The 25,271-nt window shown below is 38.7% G+C and overlaps 1 protein-coding gene across 1 annotated transcript in view; it reads right to left on the bottom strand.

Moving 5' to 3' along the window:
* The window catches only part of itfg1 (integrin alpha FG-GAP repeat containing 1), a 279,079-nt gene that overhangs the window by 159,403 nt on the left and 94,405 nt on the right, over positions 1–25,271 (bottom strand). Inside the window, exon 9 of the mRNA XM_041793923.1 lies at positions 20,651–20,745. Coding sequence (XP_041649857.1) covers positions 20,651–20,745 — 95 coding nt within the window. The remainder of the gene's footprint in view (positions 1–20,650; positions 20,746–25,271) is intronic.

Raw genomic sequence — 25,271 nt, 5'->3', positions numbered from 1 at the left:
ACTGAAGTCTAATCAAGCTGAAGTGATACATCATCACGGCTGTCTTGCTGTAATTTGAACATGATATTGTTTCCTTCCGAAAAGCTTGATTGTGCTATCAAACATTACAGAATGAGATTGATATGTGATGATCACATTGTATGAGCACATGGCAGCACAAAAGCGAATGATGAAAGGCAGTAATGGTGCTAAATTAGCTAACAATAACACAGAATGACAATAAGAAGTCATGAGATCAGTCTTTTTCAATCGGGCAATAATGAGCAGCATTTTTCCTCAGTGAGATTAGACTCCCCTGTGCCTGTTGTTACTGCTCAGCAATATTGTACAGAGAATTGAAGGGGAAATCATATGAGCCTCAGTGAGGATATTAAAGGTTGCTAATCTAATCAAATCCTTTTTTATTTGAGAAGCTACAATGAAAAGCCAACCTGACAGAGGGGCTCTCTAACTAAATCACAGAGTGGTAACTCTGTGCTTGTGGCTTTTGGAGGTTTTGACATTTAATCACTAAATAAAGCTGAGTGTTTGAATAATGTCAAGTGTGTGTCATTGTTGAATAATCTGTGGCTTAAACTCCAGTCGGACAGAGCTCTCCTAAGTCTAAATAACTCAACTCTTACACTCACTGGTTCAAATGTCAACATATTAACACCAAATTGAGTGCGAGTGCGTGTCGGGGTGTGCATGTGTGCGTTTAAGTGTGAGAGCGCTGGGTTCCAAATGACCTAGTTAATGGAGATGAAGACGATGATGGGATTTGTGCTTGCGAGGTAATCTGATACCTTTAATGGTAGTGAAGGGAAGGATCCTGCATACAAATAGCTTTTTATCAAACAACGGGGAAACACAGAGCGTGTACAGACAGCTTATGGTGGCGTTCTCCATGCACGCACTCACACAAACATGCACACACAACGAGAACACGAGAGCAGGCTCATACGAACCCGCAAAAAATCCAGAAGGGGCACAAGCACAGGGCCCCCGACATAAAATCGTTCTCCTGGCTCTGCTGATGAATAAAGTGAAAAAGCGACAGCATGCTTTCAGACTCCCATTGATTCGACTTGGCGGAGAGAGCTCCCGCTTCATTAGGCCAAGAAATTAAAATGTGGGCGGCCTGCGGTGGAGATGGGAGTCGGTGGTGGGGGGGTTTATGGGTTGAAGTGCTTTAACATCGGCTGAAAACAAGCCTGTCCGAGGCAATAAAAAGTAAGCAAAAAAATTGCGTGTAATGAAGCAATGGCTTTTATGATCCAACAATATAATGATGGTAATGCTCATCATGTTAGACAGCATGAGACTGAACAGTAGAGGAATCAAGGGAAAAGCAGATGACTAATGCATAGTGAAGTACAAGTTAAGATAGTGTTGTTATAATCACAGGTATATGTGATCTCAGCTTTGATAATGTACCTACATGTATGTTATAATTACATGCTTAACAGAATCTATGGTATCCATTTAGGTAATTACCTATATCCATAATGCTAAAAGGTCATATGCAAGCTCTCATATTAGAGATGCACCAGCTGTAAAAATCAGGGCAGATACAGACACAATAACAAACTGATATTGATTTTTTTCTATTATGTCTGTTTTTCAAAATAGATTTATGACTGGATGTCAGTGGAATATGTTTTACAAATTGCATGCTATTGCATTCTTAGTGTACGATTCCAACACTTCTACCATTTCTTTCACATTCAACCATAAAAACACAACGATTGTCCAACAGAAACTTCTGCCAAATAAAAAATCTATTATCTGAATTGGCTGCTAGATGTATAAGCTTGCCAGCATGAAACGGACATAACACAACGGTTTTACATTAGCTTCTGACTCTGGTGTAGGTCCTGTCGTTTACTGATCTGCCATTCAGTGAGGCTGATATCGGCCAGAATTATTCTACCAACTCATCAATTTATCTGTAACTTCTATGAATATCAAAGTCTTTTTAAAATCAGGTACTATAATGAGTGAATAACTACTATTTCAAGTTATACAAGTTTTTTTGCGGGGGAATGTGTGCTTTATTAAGGGGTCTGGACCAGGGGTCGACTGAATATAAGCCCGGCTGATTATTGGGGCCAATATCTGGCACTTGGCTGATTATCTGTATCAGCATTCTGTTTTACTGATAATCAATATAATTAATTAATTAATTAATCAAGAAGTGTGCTACTTTGTGCAATGGAAAATTACGTCTTAAACTTGTAACCTTGTCTTTACCCAACCAAAACCTTTGCCTTGTCTTAAGGATAATGAAAACTGTCTTACCAGTTCTTCACCTCTTGAGGAAGGTTAACTAAAGTGTCATTGGAGTGACTACAGCCTCTTATCTATGACTAATACTATTTGTGTTTGGACATGTCTTATCTTGAGACTGAAAAGGACCCTCTACCTGAAGTTTTTTGGGGACCAGAAAGGGTTAATTGTGGGGACAAAAATTTGCTTTACAACCTATTTTAGGATCTGTGTTGTAACCATGCAGAGGGGTATATAAGAGGACTGGTTGGGGCGTACATTGCACATTCTGCCATGGCTATTCTGTGGTCATGGCTGGTGTGTCTACCTGCAGGTGTGAATTAAACTCGGAATGTTTTTTCCTGCTGATTGCTGTCGGTGTCTCAACTTTCCTCTCTTTTTAGAAATTCCCACCACTTTTTGGCTCCATTGTAAGGTGCCCCACCTGGGTTTATTTTAACTCTCTACAGTCTCACCAAATGTCCTGTTTAGAACACAGTCTGATTGGCTAGAAGAATTCCAGACTGGAGCAGGAAGTGGTTTCTTCATGAAGAAGCGTGATAAAAACGCCAGAGTTTGTGTCCGTCAAGGTTCTCATTCTTCGTCAAGAGGGCGACTACACTAGAAGATTGTGGTTTGAGAGAGGTGTCAAGGAGGCATCTATGTCGAACTGAAAAACCCACCTATAAACTGAGGTGGCCTCCTAAGCACTTTTTATCTACTATATACAGTGCAGCTTTGGATTCCTTTCTACAGTAATCCGAACAAGCCTTTCATGCTGGATCTCAGTACCCAACATCATGTAACCCTGGTAAACCTGAACTGGCCCAGGAGGACATGCCCTCAGGTGTAACTGAGTCAATGACTCTGCCAATGACTCTCAGATGACCCAGGTGACCGAGGGGCCGTCCACACGGAGACAAGTTTAGGAGTATCTGCAAAAGTATTTTATCATATTGGCGTTTCATCCACACAGAACCAGTGTTTTAGGAGGCTGAAAATGCAGCTTTTTGAAACTGGGCCCCAGAGTGAACAAATCTGTGCATGGCAACCGCTTCGTCTCCGTGTGTACAACCAAACGCATCTTTCCTGAAACAATCACGAGATAGCCCACTTAACCTGCATGCACGAGCCCAGCCAAAAGTAATAATGGCTGATTATATGACTGTGTTCATGTCTTCTGCTCCTCTAAAACCACCGTGAGTAACAAATGGTCATGGAGAACAGTATAAGCCACATGTTCCTAGATCCACTGCAGAGAGCAACCAGAAGGGCACCCAGGAGAAAGTTAAGGGTAAGAGAAAAGTTTTGGGTGTGCTTGCCTTATAATCTTCTTCTGTGTTTCTGGTACATTTCTGTGGCAGTGGTACAGCACCATTTACATGCCTGGCATATTTACTTTGCCGTTTTCAGTTGTTTTGAATGGTTTCATGCTTACACAGATATTTCTTGAAACGATCCTGTGTTTATGAAAAACTAAACAGTGTTTGTGTGGACAAGGCCTCAGCTGTGAATAACTCCCGGGTGATTACCCAGGTCATTAGCATGTGAATATTCACCAAAGGCTATAAATTCTAGCTCTGCTTCCAGTCACTTTAGAAGTGAATATGTCTTTTGGAGTATAGGGCAAAATGTCTTCAAGAACCTCAATCAAGGACAAAGATTTTTGGGCTGTTCCTGGCTGTGCAAAAAGTTCAAACCAGTAAAAGAAACAATCTACAGCTACTTTTGAGTCCTAAGAGTTGTGACATTATGGGGAAAAACTTTTACAAGCTGACAGAGAAACGACAGTATAGCCATGGGTTTAAAAGCCTTTGTGTAATGCTTGGAAGAGTGGAGTAAGACAACACTTATGAATGGTATGGTATGGTTACTATTATCTTGCCTTCTTTTTGGTTCTGATTCCTGATTCTTTTGCATATTTATCACACTTAAATGTTTTGGATCATCAAACCAATTTTTAATATCTCACAAAGACACCCAAGTAAATACAAAATGCAGTGTCTGAATGATTATTTAATTTTTTAAGGGGGAAAAAATTCCAAACCTATCTGGCCCTGTGTGAAAAAGTAATTGCCCCCTGAACCTAATAACTGATTGTCCCACCTTTAGCAGCAATAACTGAAATCAAGAATTTGTGATAACTGGTGGTGAGTCTCTTGCATCGCTGTGAAGGAATTTTGGCCCACTTTTCTTCACAGAGTTGTTTTTATTCAGCCATATTCGAGGGTTTTCAAGCATGAACTAGCCGTTTAAGGTCACACCAGAGGATCTCAGTTGGATTTAAGTCTGGACTTTGACCGGCCACTCCAAAACCTTAATTATGTTTTTTTTTAAGCCATTCAGAGGTGGACTTGCTGGTATGTTTCGGGTCTGCTGCATAACCCAAGAGTGCTTGAGCTTGAGGGCATGAAGTGATGGCAAGACATTCACCTTCAGGATTTTCTGGTAGAGAGCAGAATTCATTGTTCCATTAATCAAAGCAAGTCATCCAGGTCCTGAAGCAACAACACAGCCCCAGACCATCACACTGACACCACCATGTTTGACTGTTGCTCTTTTTATCAAATGCTGTTACTTTTAAGCCAGATGTAATGGGCCGCACACATTCCAAAAGTTAAACTTTTGCCTGGTCAGTCCACAGAATATTTCTCCAAAAGTCTTGGGGATCATCAAGATGTTTCTTGGCAAATGTGAGACTAAGCTTTTCTGTTCATTTTTGTCAGCAGTGGTTTTGGCCTTTGAACTTTCCCATGATGCCAGTTTTGCCCAGTGTCTTTCTTATGGTTGAGTCATGAACTCTGACCTTAACTGAGGCCAGCCAGGCCTGCAGTTCTTTGTATGTGGATTCTGGGCTCTTTTGTGACCATCTGGATGAGTTGTCGTTGCGCTATTGGAGTCATTTTGGTTGGCCGACTATTCCTGGGAAGGTTCACCACTGTTCCCAGTTTCCTCTGCTTGTGGATAATGGCTCTGACTGTGGTTTGCTGGAGTTCCAAAGCCTTGGAAATGGCTTTGTAACCTTTTCCAGACTGATAGATTTCAATCACTTTGTTTCTCATTTGTTCTTGAATTTCTTTGGATCGTGGCATGATGCGTTTCTTTTAGAGATCTTGTAGCCTACTTCACTTTATCTGACAGCTTCTATTTAAGTGATTTCTAGATACAACAAATCTGGTTGTAATCAGGCCTGGGTGTGGCCAGTGAAATTGAACTCAGCTTTCCAAAAACTGTGGTTAATCACAGTTAACTCATGATTTAACAAGGGTGGCAATTACTTTTTCCATATAGGGCCAGATAGGTTTGGACCCCCCCCACCTAAAAAAAAATTAAATAATCATTCAGAAGCTGCATTTTGTATTAACTTTAGTTATCTCTGTGAGATATTAAAATTGGTGTGATGATCCGAAACATTTAAGTGTGATAAATATGCAAAAGAATCAGAAATCAGAAAGGGGGCAAATATTTTTTTCACAGCACTGTATATATCATCCCCTCTTTGACTGCTAAAGTACTTTTCAGAGACTTGTGCCCCAGATTAGAGAACTCTGCTCCGCTGTTAAATTTAGTGTCCAGACACCAGGCTGGTCCTGATGCGCTGAAGTAACTCCTGGCAGTAAACCAAATGTGCATAGGATTGTCAAACCGCTTCTACAAATGGCAGCTTCCCAAACACAGCTCTCTTTTGTGTTTTCTCAAATCACTTTCGCTGAAAAGTGTGTTTTGGTTGAACTGGCCATCAAGTTTATGCCCAAATTTAGACAGCTTGTAAATTATTTAATCCAGTTGACTTAACCAGATCTGAGCATGTGCACCAGTGAGGTGTTGCCTATGTGATTGTTCTTTCTGTTCACTGAACATGACGTGAATTAAGAAAATAGTGGGGTTCACTGAGCAGGAAAACAGTAATTACAAATAATTGCCTCTGCCAAGGAGGTTATGTGATCAGCAGGGTTTGTTAGTTTGTTTGTTAGTAACATAACTCAAAAAGTTATAGACAGATTTTCATGAAATTTTCAGGAAATGTCAGAAATGGCATAAGGAAGAACTGATTAGATTTTTGGGGGTGATCCGGATCACCGTCTGGATCCAGGAATTTTTTTGAAGGATTCTGTACTAGTGGGAAATAGGGCTAATGGGCGGTGGTCTGCGTTCCCCGAGTGCTTTTCTAGTTTTGTATGCATTCTATGCTTTAATGTACTCAAATCTAAGTTTTTCATCAGGTTACTCATTTTGTGATGCAGCTGAGGAGATGGAATTCCGTCTACAACAAATATGAGCACACATGTCAGGGGTCAAAATGTGTCTTGAACACCAAGGTTGTGGAGTTCTTGCTACTTCTTGTAATTTCACATACTAAAATGAGATTCTTCACTTATAAAATGCTTCGCTGGTATTGTTGACAGCTGCATGAAATATCTATGTACATACCAGTACACCTTGCACTGATGATCCTTGTTCTAAATACTCAGGCACAGTCTGTTTTTAATGAGCAGGAGTAAATGAGGTCACAGTTTGTCCCTGGAAAAAGGTGGTCAGAGTCAGAGCCAGAGATGGAGGGTGACCATATGTCTCTGTGTCAGCTGAGCAGGGTGGGGACACTGCTACCTGCTGTCAATATCACCTCTTTGACCACTGACCAATCAGATGACTAGAAGGACTGGGAGGAGGCTGTCTGGCACTCACTGGCTGCCCTTACACTGTCTGGACAGCATCGGCAGGCAGCTGGCTGGGCCTTCATGGGGGCGGTATGCATGTTTTGCGTGTGTGTAGATGAGACTAAATAAACACAGATATGTGCAAATGACTAAAGGTTTTGAAAACAATCTTTTCTACGATGTATCGAGATGTGAACATGATGACAGAACGTAACATCAATGCATAAAGATGCTGCCTGTGTTTCACCCTGCAGCTGGATCTAGCATAAATAACAAGCAGGGCTAAAACAGAGGGGTTTTAAGATGTGCAAAAATCCAATACTGGAGTGTTCCTTCAGCAACAAAATTCACAGGCATGTTTTGGGGACCTCTGAGACCAATACAGTGACCTAGTGTGAATGCATGTTCCTTCTCTTCTTTTATCAGTTCAATGTTAAACCTTTTAACAAGAACAACCATTCTATTATCTTGTGGCTCTGGGCTCCCTCCTTTTCAAACAAAATTCATGGATATGAATAAAAATCATTCACTCTATCACTCCAAACTTTTGAGGAGGGTTAAAGCTTCTGTGAGGTGAGGACCTTTTGGCTGCTTCTAGAGTGAAAATGCTGAAATGCCCCTTTATGACCTACAGAAGGAAAAACAAAAAATCCATCAGTGAGATAGTAAGATGATAATGTCCTTAGGTTAGACCAAGGAAACACACTTCCAAAACAGCCTTTTCAGCAGAAAACAGTATTTATTCATGAGCAGGACAGGATCAGCAAAGACATAAAGATGTAGTGTTTGTCTGTAGGGGTTGAAAAGATCGATTAGAAATAAAAGATTGTCACTGTAACTTCAATGTGAAATACTTTCTGGGTAAGAAAGATTCAAGTTTATCGTTTACAAATGTTCAATTAGCTTTTCACAGAAACTACATGTAGAAATTTTCTTCCAAGCGAACATTTTTACCTCAACACTGCGTGCAATTTAGAGGCTGAACCTTTCATTTTTATTTCAGTAAAGACAATAACTTGTACTTTTGTTTTTTATGAATATTGAGTCATACTTGCCTTGCAAGTAAGAAAGTTTGGTAACACTGATGGACATGAAAGGATAAACAACATTTACAGCTCTCCACTGTAAAGAGCTCATAGTCATATTTTTACAGTTATTTGCTTTAGTCCTATTAGAACAAAGGGAGAGCTGCAGCATCCTCAAAGCAAATTAACTCCTGACTCTTTCTTTTTGCAAACAGCGCCAGGAGAGGTGGCCTGCACCCAAACAGCTGCCATTTAGTGTCCCTCATTGATATTGAGCGAGGAGTGAAAGAAAGCTGCGAAAGCATGTGTTCAGCAACTACGTCCCACTACAAGTCTTTCATTACTCAACAGACATGAGCCCAGCTGCTTTTATTCACAGTTACACCATGCTGAAGACAAACTAAACAGCTATGGTATGATACTAGTTTAGGTGAAATCAGGTACAGTACTGTAGATAGATATTTTTAACATTACAGGGACGTAAAAGGTTATTGACACACCATCTCTGGTGCTACTTTATAGTACTGATGGAAGAAAGCCAGAAAAATCAAGTTCTACTATACATGCAATAAATTTAATGCCAACCCACCCATCTGACCATAAACTGGTCTAAAAAAAGATACACCACAGCGGGTGTTAGTATAGCTCAGAGAATATAATCTCTTCTGCTTCATTTTTTCACATGGAATACACATTTAATGGAAACTTGTGGGATTCTTAATTCAACATCCTGTCATGTGACTCTGCTGGTTATGAGTTTAAGAGAGCACAAGTAAGATGCACTTATGAAACTGTACATCCACTGAATACTTCTCTGACGTAAACTACTCATGTTATCACTGACGTTTGAGTGAGGTAGAAAATAAAGCTACTTCATATACAGCATGGGGATACTTCAGAGATATTTGCTTGATCTCATTTTTAAGATTTGTTTTTAGGCTTTTATGCCTATATTGTAGACAGGATATAGACAGAGTGAGAAACTAAAGAGAGAGGGTGGGGAATGACACGTCTGAAAGGAGGCAGGATTTGCATGCTCCATGCACATTGGCTGTTGTCTTTAGCCGATGTGCATGGAGCATGTGTACATATCCATCAGACCAGGGGTGTCAACCTGTCTTGACCTAATCCAGCCCATGATACAGTTATATCCGGCTTGCGAGATCATAGTCTATCTCTACTACAACTGGCCCACTGATACGAGGTCTGCAGATTTCCAGTATCAAGACGTAAACTTAACCTTGATGATCTGAAATATCCTTAAGTCATAAACAATGTCAACAGTAAAATAATTATATAAAAAGGTCAGGAATGTTGGAAAAAGAAATTAATGTGTTTTCATTTCATATTTTCAATATAGAATCTCACAATTATGACTTAAAATTCTGATTTTGACTTTTTATTTCATATTTCGACCTCTTAAATTCATATTTTTTATTTTTTTTTATCTCATAATTTTACCTTTTAGGTTCCCAATTCTAAATTTGATCTCATATTTTGACCTTTTAAACTTATGATTTCAACTCTCAATTGCATATATTTGCCAACATTATTTGACTTTTAATTTAATGTTTTGACCTTTTGAACAAATACCTCTGACGTTTTATCTCAGATTCTCTCATGTTAGACCTTAATTCAGAATCTGGCCCCTGCTCTGATTGAGTTTGACACCCCTACACTAAGCTATCAGTGCCCCCATACTTGATTTGGTGTTGATAATGTGGGTAGGACAATTACAGTGCCAAATGCCATGTTGCACTCATTTTGCCCATAGTGTTGTCATGTGCAGGGGGGAAAGAGTACAGGACTATTCTACTTGAGTACAGTTACTTTGGTTAAATTTACTTAATTAAAAGTAACAAGTAAAAGTACTGGTCTGTAAATCTACTCAAACTTTTTTTCACAAACACAATTACTAAATTATTCTACATTATAACCAACACAATATTAGATAGATTAAACATGAACTGCTCTTTCCTCTAGGCAGGCCATACATGTTAAGATGACATAACATGATACATAAATGCATATGTGATCGGGTGGGTTTGTTTATTTGTTAGCAACAAAACTCAAAAAGTTGAGGACGGATTTTCATGACATTTCATTACACAAGACCTTTTTTTTTTTACCTCCGCCAAGGAGGTTATGTGATTGGCAGGGTTTGTTTTTTTGTTAGTTTGTTAGTGACATAACTCAAAAAGTTATGGACAGATTTTGATGAAATTTTCAGGAAATATCAGAAATGGCACAAGGAAGAACTGATTAGATTTTGGGAGTGATCCGGATCACCGTCTGGATCCAGGAATTTTTTTGAAGGATTCTGTACTATTGGGAGATAGGGCTGATGGCAGAGGTCTGCGCTCTCCGAGTGCTTTTCTAGTTTAATTGATGTACTTTTATCACAGCAGTAAATTTACTGATTTGTTTCATAATCATGAAAACTACAGCTGGGAAATATTGAAAAATTATCTAACTACAATTATTTCAATTCATATTACAGATGCATTGTGATCTGTTGTATTGAAAGGAATTTTAATTTTTATGGAATTCTCATTTTAAATAAGAAAAAAAAACATTCACAAAACTAAGAAAAATAAGATCTTTAGGCAAACTATTACTGGAACAATTTGACGGTTGCAATGATGTGGAGGGCATAACATCTTTGCTGCAAAAAAATGTATGAAACTGGTATTTTGATACACATTTCAGGTCCAATAAATATTGCAACTTCTGGGATTATAAAACTGCATTATTACATATTGTGGTTTAAACTAAATTTGTATTAACTGCCGAGCCTGATCATCTACTGAGGAGTCTTGCAGTAAAATATGATCTTTCCTATCTGGCAATAACAACATGAGAATATGGCTCTACGACCAGGTTTTTCACCTAAAGTATATAATGAAATAAATTACGACGGCTGTTTTGGAATGTGATGTGGAAACATTCTGTGTGCTAATATGAAGTCAACAGAGGTGGAAAAAGTACAAGAGTAAAAGTACAGTTACTCTGGTTAAAACTTACTTAGGTAGAGGTCAAGGTAGAATGTCAGAATGTACTCAAAAAAGTACAAGCACCTGAACAAAAGTTTAACACATTTTTTGTAATCCAAGTGTTGTAAACTCAATGATAACAGGTTCAATAATAATATCCAACATAATAATCGTGGTTATAAGGGATGCAAAACATAATTGGCATGGTATCAGTATCTACAGATATTTGCTTAAAAAGTAAAATATACTATTGGCAGGTCTGAACATTTCTGCTGATATCTAGGCTATACAAATCTGTCTATACCAGCTGTAAAAATTGGTCGTATGAACAATAAAGTTGGTCAGGTTTTAGGCTGGACAACAGACCAGTGTCAACTCTGGTCATTTTTTTAATTAGTCATCATTCCTTACACTTTAAAGTGTGTTTTTTTTAAATCAGGTAGCTCTATATGGAGCTCCCTTTGATTCTGGAAGATAAAAAATACTCAAGTTAACCCCAGAAAGAAGTTGGGTTAATTTGAAGTTAGTGGGAAAAAGAAAAAAAATGAGATGATGACAGTGGAAGAAACAGGTTTAAAGATTCAAGAAGTGTACACTATGACAGAGAAATCTACAGATCTGAAAATAACAGATGTATTAAAAATGTAACAGATGGTGCTATGGGATACAGGGGTGAGTTTAAAGACTGAATCTGAAAGAGTGCTACAGACTGACAGTGACTAAAAAGAAAGTCAGTTCACCTTATCTCACTGCAGCATCAGTGGAAATGTTGAGTTTAATATAATACATAACAGCTAGGTTAGAGGCTTTTAAGGAGGTTATTGATCGAATCCATCAAGCTTTAACTGATTTTTTTAATGTGAAAAAATGTTTCTAAATCATTATTTTGTGTCAAATTATTGATTTCTTGAATCGATATCTGTGCAAAAGCAGGAGGATATATATGTAGTGGGTTACTGAAGTGGAGAGACTTCTTCAGAGTGAGACATAACCGCTACATGAACCCTGCTGTCAGGCATCCGTTCTGCTAGAGCAACCCAGTCATTAGGCAGTATACCTCACTTGATAGATTACAAAATGCTGAAAAATGTTGTTTACAAAACTATTTAGCATTGTCCTTGAGCAAAAGCAGCTATTTATTTCAACTCTGACTAACACCCTATTCACACAGGATTAGTATTAGCTGGTGAACTCTTGATATTGTAACAATCGTGCAATTGTCTGCGTTTTTAACCCCATGCACATCAACCGTGTCTTTAATTTTTAGAGTAAAAATTTCAGGGCAGACTACGTACCATATTCCAGCACACACAGATGATCACAGGTAATACTAATCCTGTGCGAATCAGCAATTCTTTAATTCAGAGTGTTTTTTTTTTTGTAGTAGTAGTATGTGCAGCTTTTTCTGCTCCTTTATCTAACAGAAGACACATCTTACTATGGAGCCAAACTTGTAGACCTTTGAATTGAATGATTTTGGCCAATTATTGATAAAATAAAATACTGATACTACTCCTATAAAACTGTTTTTCATTCACACTCTCCCTATCCAAATGCATGTTTGCACCTCTACGTCCTTAATAGGCGCAGCCCTTCTGCTCTGCCTCCTACAGCTTCTTTTTTTCATACATCTGATCTTGTATCAGTATAGTTTTCAAATATGTCACGTCAGATGAGGTGTCTCACTTCTCTTATACATTAACGAGAGGGACGTTACAATGCTTGACTTTCTCTCTTCCTCTTCCTCAGTCTGATCACCTACTGATAAACACAGGTGGCAGGTGTGATCTTGATGTGTAATGAAAGAGCATCGGAGCTTTTTAACCAATTTGCTGTTCATGGACAACTTTCTACAGATTATTAAAGTGTTAAAAAAATTTGAAAGAAATCCCACTTTGGCACATGTTGTCTATTGTAAACTCTGATTAGCAACAGTATGTGTAGGACAGAAAAGGGCAAATGTCACCTGCAAACGTGATGTGCATGGCATTGCATTTTTTGCGTGCTTTAGAAATTAAAATTCACTGCATTTTCATTGCTGCTGTCAAGCAGTACCTCCATGTATTCCTTCGGGAATAGCCTTGAGTAGCACAAGACTAAAGATCACTGGTGAACTACAAGTTCACGAAGGAATAGTGATTATTTTGCCTTACTGGGGTTTATTTAACATTCATTTAGAAATGATTCCATGAGTCTATTGCTTGAGCCATGGGTGAGAACATTAGGAAGTCAAAATGTTGATTTTATCTAAAAAGGATGTGTGATTTCATTTAAAAGTCGGTGGTTTTCCACCTCAAACGTTTCACTTGTCCTTGGCTGTAGAAGCTCTGTGCCACAGAGTGACATGTAATGTTGATATAGTGATGATTTACTATTGAAGTCTGAGCAATGAGTAGTATTTTGAAGTTGACCAGATAATTTACATGTTTTTCCAGCTATTTGGATCGATGTGCTCTACATGGATTGGCAGCTACTGGTGCTGAAAATAGACTTGGCGTGCATCTCCAGCAAAGTGGAGTGGCGCTTCTGGGAGTATGTGGAAATTGGAGGTAAGCCTGTTTTAATCTTCTGACATTTATTTTGTCACATTTATTTATATTGGATTCATCCTCCAAAAGAAAAACAACCTGTCTCTGTCGCAGACCTGTCATGAGTCAGTCCAGTTGATTAATATTCAGACAGAATGATAAATGGTGTTTGGTACTGGGCAGATAACACAAGCTGAAGTAGCAGCACAACAACAAAAAAAACAACAAAAAAACAAAAAAACAAACAAAAAAAAAAAAGACAGAGAATTGTATTTGGATATGATTAACATTGAAAACAGTGGCTCATGTGGACTTGTCCTTGAGGAACAACAGGCAATGCTCATTCTTCTGTTTAGGGATAGAAGATTTGTTTTTTGAGTTGCTTTAAAAATGCAGCTTTTTGTTGAGTTTATTTCTGATTATCCAAGCCTTAAAGAGGGTTATATAAAAAACTGTTTCAATAGTAAAAGTCCACTTGTAAAGCCATCTAATCAATAATTGATAATAATGCCACTGTGTCTTGCACTTTTAATTCCTGTGTCATAAATGTTGCTATACTCACAGGAATTGCACCAAACTGCTGAGCATTTTTATCCACATTTCTCTGATGACCACGGGGTCTTTCTGCTGTGAAAATAGACCATAGTCACATATTGTTTTCATTCCTTTGCTAGAATTTGTTTGACAGGTGTAACACCCACAGACATTATTCCCTGCAGAAATACCCTATTGTGTTAGAGAACGTGGGAGCAAGAAACGGTTGATCTACGGCACAATAAATGTGATCAGTGTGTGTCTGTGAGGACAGAGAATGAAGCAGAGAGATTGTTGAAGCCCCCCGTGGTTTCCTTCAATATGCTGTGCTGCAGGCCTGGAGCTGCTGCAGAGGTAGAGGCAGAGCTGTGGCTCAGACCGCAGGAAGGAAGGAATAAATCGCTGTTTGGAGATGAACTACAGGCACACACTAGTTTCTCCTCAGCGGGGCTTCCATGCTCACCCAGAGGCTTCTCATCATGGCTTTGCCAGTATACATCTTCTTGGTCTTTCTCACTCTTTATTCCCTTTTTTCTTCTTGTTCTGCTTCTATTCTCTCTGATGACATGTTCCTCTTAAAGTGGAAAAGGAAAGACATTGCTGGCCTACCTTTCAACCCTCCCTTCACCTTCTGTTTTTCCCTCTCCTCAAACATTTTAAGATGCTCTGATACTGATTCTGAAACCTGAATTTGCAACCAGTCAGTGTTTTCTATACGCATCCAGTACCACTGGGAAAGAGTAAAAGGAAATGCTAGTAAACCTGTAAGGATGATCGGTAACTGCTATCATTACTGTATTGCACTTCTTAGTTCATATACTTCATGGAACATGAACAGATTTATATGATGAATGCTTTAACTTATTTAAACATAAATTTGAGAGTTGAAAAATAACAGGGAAATGTAGGGAGAATACCAAATTTATACTGATGTAGATTTGATGATAAAAGTCTCATCCCCTTTTCTCTTACTGCTGAACTGCCCAGCTTTCTGTTAGAGAGCACGATACTATAAAATCAGGTAGATTATCACATGCTTTATGATGGGTTTTAATGACAGTTTTGTAGGCAAGACCATTTTAAAAATGTGAGAACTGGTGAAACAATTACATACAAACAAGCTGAATACTCAGTACTCATCTCTAGATATGTATGTGGATGAACACATATGGTAGCCATCATTGAATAAATCGTTAGGCTGTTGCACACAATTTTTCTTAATGAAGAACTGAAAAAATGCATTATGTCCCCCATCAGCAATGTAAAAGACTGGTGAGAAACATTTCAAGACAGCTGGTAGCTGTAGTTGAAATCAGGATTATACCCCTAAAATAGGCTAGTGATTCCTTCACTTCCCAGAGTTGATCCACAAGTAGTCTGTTAAGTGAAAGTGAGAATAATTGCATTTTTTTCATCTTAACCAGTTGTCATTTTCAGCAAATAAAAGCCCTGAGTACAGATAAATTATATGGAAGTTGGAAAAAAATGTTTTATACAATTAAACAACTAAAGCTGCACTGATAGTCCACTTGAAAATTAGTATAGACCACATGAGGACCGGACTGTGACTGCAGACTACCCAGCCCCTCTCCTATTGCCATCCAAGATGCAAACACATGATCCATTCCCTGCCACTTCAAGCATGGAAAAACAGCCGTGGAGTGTGCAGCACTGACAGAGCTATACAGGCAGAGCCATGCTGCAGCCACATACAGGTGTTTATTAGCAGAGGAGAAAAAGATCTGGTGCAAAAAACTTTCAGGATCTTGAAGTCAGAGTTTTCTTTTCTATCTTTAAATCTGATTTCAGTCAAAGCTCGAGTCCAAATCTGTTTTCAAGTTATCAGTACTTTTATCAAAATCTATTCACAAGTCTGAAAAATTTAAGATTTAAATTTGGCTAAATTCAGAGTCTGGAAGTCAGAAGTACTCAACCATTTTTTTCTTACCAACATCACTCTCCTCTTACTCTCCTACTGTCCTTTCTTCCCTGGTTTTTCCTTCATTTCTTCTGCCATTTTATCTGTCACTGTCAGTGGGCAGAAACCTCTGAGGGAAACATCTGCTGAGTGGCTGATTCACTGTAGCAAAGCAGCACACCCACCCAAACTCACACACAGTTTAAGATTTAGTATAATGGCTAAAACTGAGCTGGTCAGGTCAATACTGTGGAGCAGATAAACATAAAAACTCCATGTGTGGTCTTCTTGCATCTGTTCAAAGGCTCGTCATTATGATTGCATATATTAGCTGCATTCAATCAAAGCATGTGAGCTAAATGAGGCTCTAGTTTTCCTCCGGCCCGTCTCTCTCTTGACAGTGATGACTGTCTCTCAAATACACAGCGACATTGAACAAAACGTGTTCACTTCATCCATCATCACTGCAGAGAAGTTCTCTCTCCTCCCCCCGTATCCTTCAACACTCCTCCTTACACTGCCTTCTTCAATCACTTTTTTTTTTTTTAAGCTGCTGACGGGCAAACAAAAGAAAGCATGTCCACAGGGAGTGTGCATCAGTACGTCTCAATGCATGTGTGCGTCTTTTGTGAGCATATGTGCGTGTATGTGCGGGGGCGGACATGCAGATAAGCCTGTAATATTTCTATTTTGGACAGAAAAAAGTGGAAGCTGGTTCTGCGGTAAGAGAGGAAGGGAGAAAAGGAGTGCAGCCTCCTGCCAAATGGTAGGATGTAAAAGAAAAAGAGGCAAGCAAGATGGTACGTAGGTGGCGTTGTGTTTGTGTGTGTTCATTTGAGTGTAGGAGCAACTGTGAGTGAAAATGTCTGTGCAAATGTTTCCTCTGTGTGCGCATTTATCAGATGGGGCTGCATGTATGTGTGCATATCTGTTACTGTTCTCTGGCACGGTGTTTTCACACAAAGCCACACCCGCTGAATCAGCCCAGATGTCTTCATAAGTAAAAAGCCCCCTCTGCAGTGAGTGGCATGTTAAATGATATCCTGAAAATAGATGACTATTTTGCGGAGAAATGGGAGCTCTGGCTTTCAAAGGAGCTACTGGTGAGATGAAAAAGATCAAAAAATACATCATTGACAGCATTAAGAAGCACAGAGAAGGAGAGACTGAGGTCACTGAAACCAGTTTGGTTATTTGTTTAAACTGTCTGGTTACAAATGTCCTCTCTGGAGAGCAGATTGATGTTGTATACTTAACCAAGGTAGATGGTTACATTATTCATCAGCTGCTACAGAAATCTGAAAGAATGCTGGGAAGGTCAAAAAGCATGGAAAGCTGTACCATAGTTACTCTCCTTCTTGAAAATTGTATTTACCTTAAAATTCAGTGGACATAATGAACTCTTAATTTGTATTTTTCTTGAAGAGGATTGGCTGGCTGTTTCCAGGGGACATGTGTGACTTGCATACACTAATCACTTTGTATTTTAAGCAGCCGATGTGCTGCACAAAGCTAGCTGGGATAAATAAGTAGCAATGCACACCTGGCCAATGGCACCACTTCTTCACAGCTCCCCTCCCTCATTAGGTGTTAAAAAAAACATGGTATAATATTAACTACAGAAATCTTGTGGAGTGCTGGTTTGTTGAAAAGACTGTCCAAACTATGCTGACCGGAAGTGATTATTCTGCACTCTGACTGACTGCCACTCTGTGTACGTCTACAGGTATATATACTGTACTCGGGTGTGAGATCAATACCAGTTTGTCAGATATAACTGCCAACATTGGAAATGATCACTATCATAGGTGCATTTCCTCATCCAAGTCTCTCAGCATGAAAAAAAGTAGAAATGCAAACTGTTCCTCTGTCCTGGGACTCAAGCGATTTGCCGGGCATGCAGATCATCTCCTCTGACCAAGATTATTATAGTTAACTTAGACCAACAAAACAGCAAAAACCTTAGCATACAAATGATTAAATTTAACTGAAGGTATAATAAATATAAGGCTTTATCAGAAACAACCAAAAAAAAAAAATCACTGAAACTGTACCATGCATTTATAAAACTATAGATAATATTAAACTATGAACAGATTGTCCTTACAGTTTAATACTCTTTCATACTCTTCTGTACAAAAGTTTAATGAGTCACACCTTCTTGTCTTAATGCCGGCTCAGACTACACAGAGTAAGCCAGATTTTGGCTGTCTGCAACGTCGCAGTTCTTTGTCAAAATTTGTGACCGATTTTGAGTGCTGGGAAAGAAAAACAGTTTTGTAGTGTGACATAATTACTGATGCATCAAAGACGCCGCACAAGCACGACTCGGGAAGACTAGCATGTCAGAAATGTTCTTATATCATCATCTAGTTTGACACCCTGACCTTGACTTAAAAGAAACCATGATCAGACCAGTTCATCTTGTTGGATAGATATTTGTATCTCTCATATACATATTGAACTAAAGAAACTCACTAGATATCTGCATTTTGAGTCATTTGAGTTTATAAACTTACCAGGAGGCTGCTATGTTTTGGTCCATGCTGGTGTTGTGATGTCACAGTTCCGCGGTGCTCCTCACCGTTCCTATGCGGTAAGTGCTGTTTGAGACTGGCAGCCAGTGTTAGGGCTGCAGCTCAGAGAGGCTGCATCATGCACGGAGAATTCTAAAATTTGAGGTCTCTTCTATTTTTTATTTATCTGTCCATCTAGACAGGAAAATGATAAATACAGAGGCATATTTACCTTGTTGTAGCAAATATTTATGTCCACATCGGTAGAATATGTTTGAAATCTGTTTTTTGATGAACAGATGAAGGCCACGAGCTATAATGCGTCTGTTTAATAAAGTTATCCCCCAAACTTCTCTTCTTTGTGAAGCTTTCTGTTTCCACACAGTTCAGGTAAAGTTAAACACAGAACAAAAGCACTTTTGGTTTGCACCTTTCAAAGTAAAAGTCCACTTTAGCATTTCTTTGGAGAAACTTCGTTCATATTTACATACTGCTTTTATTCTGAAAAACTCCCGGCACGCTTCCGCTGTACACTGAATCCAGTCACTTGTAGGGAGTTTTATTGAGGTAAGACGTAGGAGGAATGACAGAGCTTTGACAGCAGGGAGACAAAACCAACTTGCAGTGAACTCGTGTCTGGTATGAAAGCTGTTATTGCAGCAAAAACTGCAAGCAGATAAAACATTTGAAAAACGGTTACTGCATAGCAATAGTGAAAAGTGCAGTGGCACTGTGACGTCACACTACCAGCGCGGACCAAAACGTGGCGGCCTCCTGGTGAGTTTATGAGCTGAAATTTACTCAAAATGCAGATATCTGGGATATTTAGTGAGTTTTTTTAGTTCAATATACATTTGAGAGATACAAATATCTATCCAACAAGATGAACTTGTCTGATCATGCAGGGTTCCTTTAAACAATGTCAACATCTACCAACAGGAGAGCATTTGCTCCTTATCTTTGTATCATCATTACAAAAGTCCCTACTTTTTCTCCCTCTGGTAAACTCATTTGTACATTTTATTTTTTATTCTTTCTACATTACTACCTTAATTTCTACCTGAAGGAGAGCCAGTCCAGATTGTCCTCCTCTTGAAATATCCATATTTTTCTATCCATAATCTATAATCCAATCCCTAATTGTTTCTTGTTTGTTGTTTTTTTCTTTTATGAGCAAAAGACTGCTACAATCACATAGAACGCTCCTGAGTGACTGACACTCTTTGACCCACCCACCCTGACAACTTGTGTACTCACACACTGTCTCAGATGCAGAGACAGTTGCTGTTTCTGGACAGTACTGTAGGCCGTGCTTACTTACCAAATCCACCCCTTACTCGACCCTAAAAGTGTGGACTTTGTTACTTTATAAACAGATTAACTTCCCATATCCCTGGTAATATGCAACGATATCCAGAGCATGGTCTGGGTTGTGTCAATCCTCCTTCCCACTCGATTGTGCTCTCAAGCAGGCTTATTTGCCATTACAGGCCTCCTTTTTTGCCCAAATAAGCTTTAAACCTATGCACAGTACTGGATACATGATGCAGCATGTCTGTTCTCCTCTGGCTTAGCAGTGTTGCATTACTTCTCCATTATAATATAGCATCCTCATTTTTAGTGTAAAATTAATCAGAATGAGGGAAAGACACAGAATATATCATGATATACTTTGAAGGCTCTTAGATTTAATGGATATGATTCTTTTAAACACAAAGAGGAAATATCCCTTCATAGACTTTTATCAATACCCGGATGAATGAATTAATGAGGAAGACTCATGAAATCTGTCAGCAGCATAAATGTTTCTATATGAAGAGATTTCTATTCCTCGTAAGCTGAACTCCTGACTCAGCTGTGATTACTATTGTTATAGTATGAGTCTTTCCAATTGAACTGACAATCAGTCCAAAATATTTATGTTTCTGCTGTCAAGCTACAGTTTCTGTGAGTCTGAAGAAAAATCAAGAAGAAAGATGACATATAGAGTGCATTGTTGAACAAAAAAGAAGATGAGTAAAAAAGAAGATATGCTCTCAAGTCAGACAGATTAAAGCACGAGGTCAGTGCAGAGAGCTGACTTGTGTTTTAAAGAGGAGTTTGACAGTAAGGCAAGCTCACAGAGGAGTAGTAAATACAAAAACTGAAGCAGTTTACTGAGTGTATAACCAGCTAATCCATCATAATTACTTCAAACACGCTGTCAGTATGGTCACATATGTGTTCCGTACCATTTTGGAGCCCGGTTTGGCCAGGTAGATGGCACTGCTTTTACAGACTTCGTCCAAACACACGGGGAGGAGGTGGTCCTGGGAGCCGTCACCGTCTGTAGGAACAGACACGGAGAATTAGACAAAGAAGCAGCAATGCAGTGAGAAGAGTGAGACTTTGTTTTCTAAAACTGTGCTATTTTAATATTTTCACTCCGTCAGAGTGCCACAGACTTGTTCTCGAGTCGACTTTGAGTATTGTGTAGAATCTGGCAACAAAGAAAACTGTCACTTTTTTCCACGTGTGAGCCGGATCACAGGAACACCTGCTTCTTTCCTACGAGAAAACACACATCTAAGCAGCACTCACTCAACTCTTTGATGCATTTTAACAATGTCACTTAACTTGAAGTACTGCTTTCTCTGCTGATTTTCGACACTATTAATTATTTCTATCATTGCAGGTTCATCTTCTGTACAAATGGGGGACAAAGTATTATGAATGAAAACAACAGCTCCTCAAAGCATAAACACTTTAGGTTCACTTTCAGAAATCACACTTGTAAAAATAAAATGATATTCTCTAATGCTTGGTTTATAATTGTTTGAATAAAAACAAAAACAACAAAAAACACTGTTAGGACTGGCAGAAAGCAGACAAACATCTCATTGAAACTATCAAACTAGTCCAACAGCACAGATAAGAGCAGATGTCTAACTCCAGAGATACAGTGATTACATATTTGGGAAATTTGGTGTGAAAAACCCCTCTTGACTCTTTTAGAAATAGTTAATAAAATGCAGACTGAGCTATTTAGACCAAGTCTTTACATTGTGACTGCGCTGCAGATCACCTTATGATTGACAAAGCAGCAGAGCATATGACAACCAGCATGTGCTGCAATAACAAAATGAGCATTATCAGATAGGCTCGGTCAAAGAAGAGAATGTGTCGTCCCTCCTGATCTTTAAGTTGTGAATTACCATCAGTGTAGCAGTTAGCAGGGACAGGAGCACACATGCTATGTTGGCTGAGATTGTCTTAGTTGTTCACAGCAAGGAATCAATGCTTGATAATATCTCAAAGCTGTAGTTACTACTCTGAAACTCACTATAAAACAACAAATCTTTTCTTGTCTTTACTAATGTGCATGCCAAAAACAGATCACACTAGTCCACCAGATACAGGATTTTTTATTAATATTGATTCCATTATTGATACTACTGAATCCAAGCTTTTATTGAGACCACTAGTACTGCTGTATTATTTTATGTAAAGAAAATACAGACATTTTATATATTTTTCAACCTTATCTTTTGGTCTTTTTCTCTTTATTCGGATAGTAGTTAGGGATATAGCTGAGGGAAAAAATGGAAATATACAATTCTGCATTTATTCAAAATTTTCAACAATCAATATTTTTTAAACATACTTTACTACATCTTTTAAACTGCAGACCTGCTGCAAGTAATTTCCTCCCTGTGATGTCTCAGGCACAGATGCTGCAGGTGTAGGGCTAGTTAGCTGCACTGTTAGTATTAGCAGCTAGCTCTTAGTATCAGTAATGTTTACAGTGCTGTGTCTAGAATACTTACGTACTGCCTACACTGTCTATTGAGCCCTGAGTTACTAAGGGCCATGACATATTGATATGATCAGGTGAGCTGGGATGGGGAGGGTTTCACAGGCGTGATCCAATCGTAGATGGGTCAGCTGGGAAGATACTATATCTGTGGGGCTTTTCCATTACATGGCGCGGCTCTGCTCAACTTGGTTTGACTAAGCACAGCAGCCCAGCATAGCAGGGAATTTACTTTTCCACCAGAACCGAGCTACCCGCTTGAGGGCGTGACTAGAGCTGATGACAGTGTTTTAAGCCCTCCTTGATCTTTCTACACTGTCTGATCTGATTGACTTTACATTGTTTAAAAGCAAAAATCAAACTCTAGACCAACAGTGCTTCACATTCTTTCTCTTTCATCCTTTCTTTCCACAATCAATAAACAAAGAATAATTCACGCCTATCAACAAAAAGAGAGAATTTTCCTGCACAGAAGTTAAAGAACAGTCTTCTGATTATTGATTTATGGGTCTCTAGATATCAGAAAATGAATACAATCATATTTTTGGATTGGGCAGTGAGAACTGCATGCTTTAGTTCAAGTTAATAAATTAACTGGCAGGGGATTTTGTTATTAGTAGGTGCCTAAAAAGTTGGAATCCTGCATCAGGGCCATTTGAGCACTGAAAGTTGTAAAGGAAAAGCCCCAGAGAGATGGGGCATGGGCCTGGTGTATACCTGGATGATTGATATCAGGAGGCCAGAGCAGTACAGGACCATATCAGACCTGACCTGACCTGCACTATGCAAGTAAGTAAGATCCAGTTTTGGATGGGAATACACAATATTATTTCAATGATTTTAGTATAGGCAGATTTCTGCCTGTACTGATATTGGCCAAACATATCAAGAGTATAAATTATGCATCAGCCTTGAATAGTGGCAAAATAAACAAATGTACCATCAGGTATATATATTGTTGCTGTTGTTATCATCGTAATTAGTTGATTAAAAACACTACAAATATGCTAAAAAAAACTTTTTTTTTTTCCTCAAGTACATTCGATTAAGCTTTGAAATGTCAAATGATAACAGACAGCCCTTTGATGCTGAAATGATCACCTCTTAATAACAAACAGGGAATGTGTAGTGAATCAGGAGTCAGTTTGAATTGAAAATCGATTCTGAATCATGAATTGAATCTTGAGAAACTTAAAGATTCACATCCCTGTTGGACACAACAGATACTGGCTACTGATATCTGTTTGTGCCACATGGTCTGCGGATGACTGATGCTTGTCCGCAGGGCCCATTCAGTTGTTAAAAATGATAAAATGATTTTCAGTGGTACCACATAGGCCTAAGACATGTGTTTTAACAACATTAAAGTGTTCAAGAAAAAACAGGCTAAAGTTGGAAACCTCTAAATATCAGATATTTTGTTTGCTGAAAAGATTCTGATATTTGTCTACATTGTAAATTCACTGCACTCTCACTCTGTGTTCAGGGGTGGGCACATAAATTGACTTGAGGCATAAAGAGGTGTAACTGCTTCCAGGTTTTTCATCGCACAGTTTATCTGAATCCTTTTCAACAGGGCGAGTGCAAAACTCCCAAACAGATGTTGTGCCATGTGGAGGGGAGAACTGAATGACACTGATGATGAATGACAGTACAAAGCAGGGAGGAGGAGAAGCTGAATGTGGCTGTCAGCGGTTACTTTGCCAGAGGCAGAGAGAGAAGAGGGAGAAAATGTGAGGGGATGAGGAAATATAAGGCAAAAGATAAAAAGTCAACAAGCCCCTTAATTAACTATTACCATAAATATATTAAAGATCATGTCAGAAAGATGTCAGACTGAACAGAAATGAGGGTGATATTTCCAAAGTAAGATGAATGTGTCCCATACATCATAGCAGAAGAAGAAAATGGAAAAAATTCTAATAAAAACCCAGGTCAAAACCCACTTAATGTGTTGGTGTGTCTGTAGAAGAAGAATACAGACAGAATGGATTTAGAATACACGGTTTCTTCTTAATTTTCTTTAAATGACTGCAAACAAAAACAGAGACAGAGAGACTATGGTGAGTTATAGTGCCTATAAAAAGTATTCATCCTCTTGGATGTTTAACCTTTCAGTCACTGGTTAATCGGTACTCCTGGCCACCATTACACCATAAAGACAAAAGAACACTCCAAGAAACTCAGAAAAAATGTGACTGAAAAGAATAAGTCAGCCAATTTCAAAGGCACTGAACATCCCCCAGAGTTCAGTTAAAACCATCATGAAGAAATGAAGGAATATGGCACATGTGTAAATCTGCCTAGATCAGGCCGTCCTCACAAACTAAGTGACCGCACAAGAAGGAAACTAAAGAGAGATGCCACCAAAAAACATATGACTACTCTGAAGGGGTTACAAGCTTCAGCAGCTGATATGGGAGAGACTGCAAACAACCAGTCAGAGCTTTATGGGAGAGTGGCAAAGAGAAAGCCACTGTTAAAGAAAACTCTGATTGCATCTCAACTAGAGTTCACCAAAAGTCATGTGGGAGACTCCATGGTCAAGTGGAAAAAAGTTCTTTGGCCTTATGAGACAAAAATCGTGCTTTTTGGCCATCAGACAAGACGTTATGTTTGGCAGACGCCAAACACTGCACATCACCACAAACACACCATCATCACTGTGAAGCACAGTGAAAACTATTTATTCTACAAAGAATGAAACCCTTTAAAGCCTGATTTAAGATATATTTAGTTTATTTAACCTTCTACTGAAATCAGAAAAAAACAACAACAACAACAAAAAAACAAACAAAAAACCCCATAAAATTTCACATAAATGTTTTTTGTATCACATTTGATGTATTAGCAATTTCTGGTAATCGGTAATCCACTGGAGGACATTTTTATAATTTCTCAGATTGTATACAAAAGTTTTTTAAGGAAATTCTTCATCATGTTTACTTGACAAGGCTCTCACAAAACTGTGTATCTAATAAGGTACTATAGGCTTTAAGGGGTTAAAGATGCACTAATGCCAGCCGGCGCCAGCTGGACTCCTCTGTGACGACTTTTCT

Source organism: Cheilinus undulatus, linkage group 1 (assembly GCF_018320785.1).
Source record: "Cheilinus undulatus linkage group 1, ASM1832078v1, whole genome shotgun sequence".
NCBI lineage: Eukaryota > Metazoa > Chordata > Actinopteri > Labriformes > Labridae > Cheilinus > Cheilinus undulatus.
The sequence above is the reverse complement of the archived record's forward strand: the minus strand, read 5'-3'. Positions and strand labels throughout refer to the sequence as shown.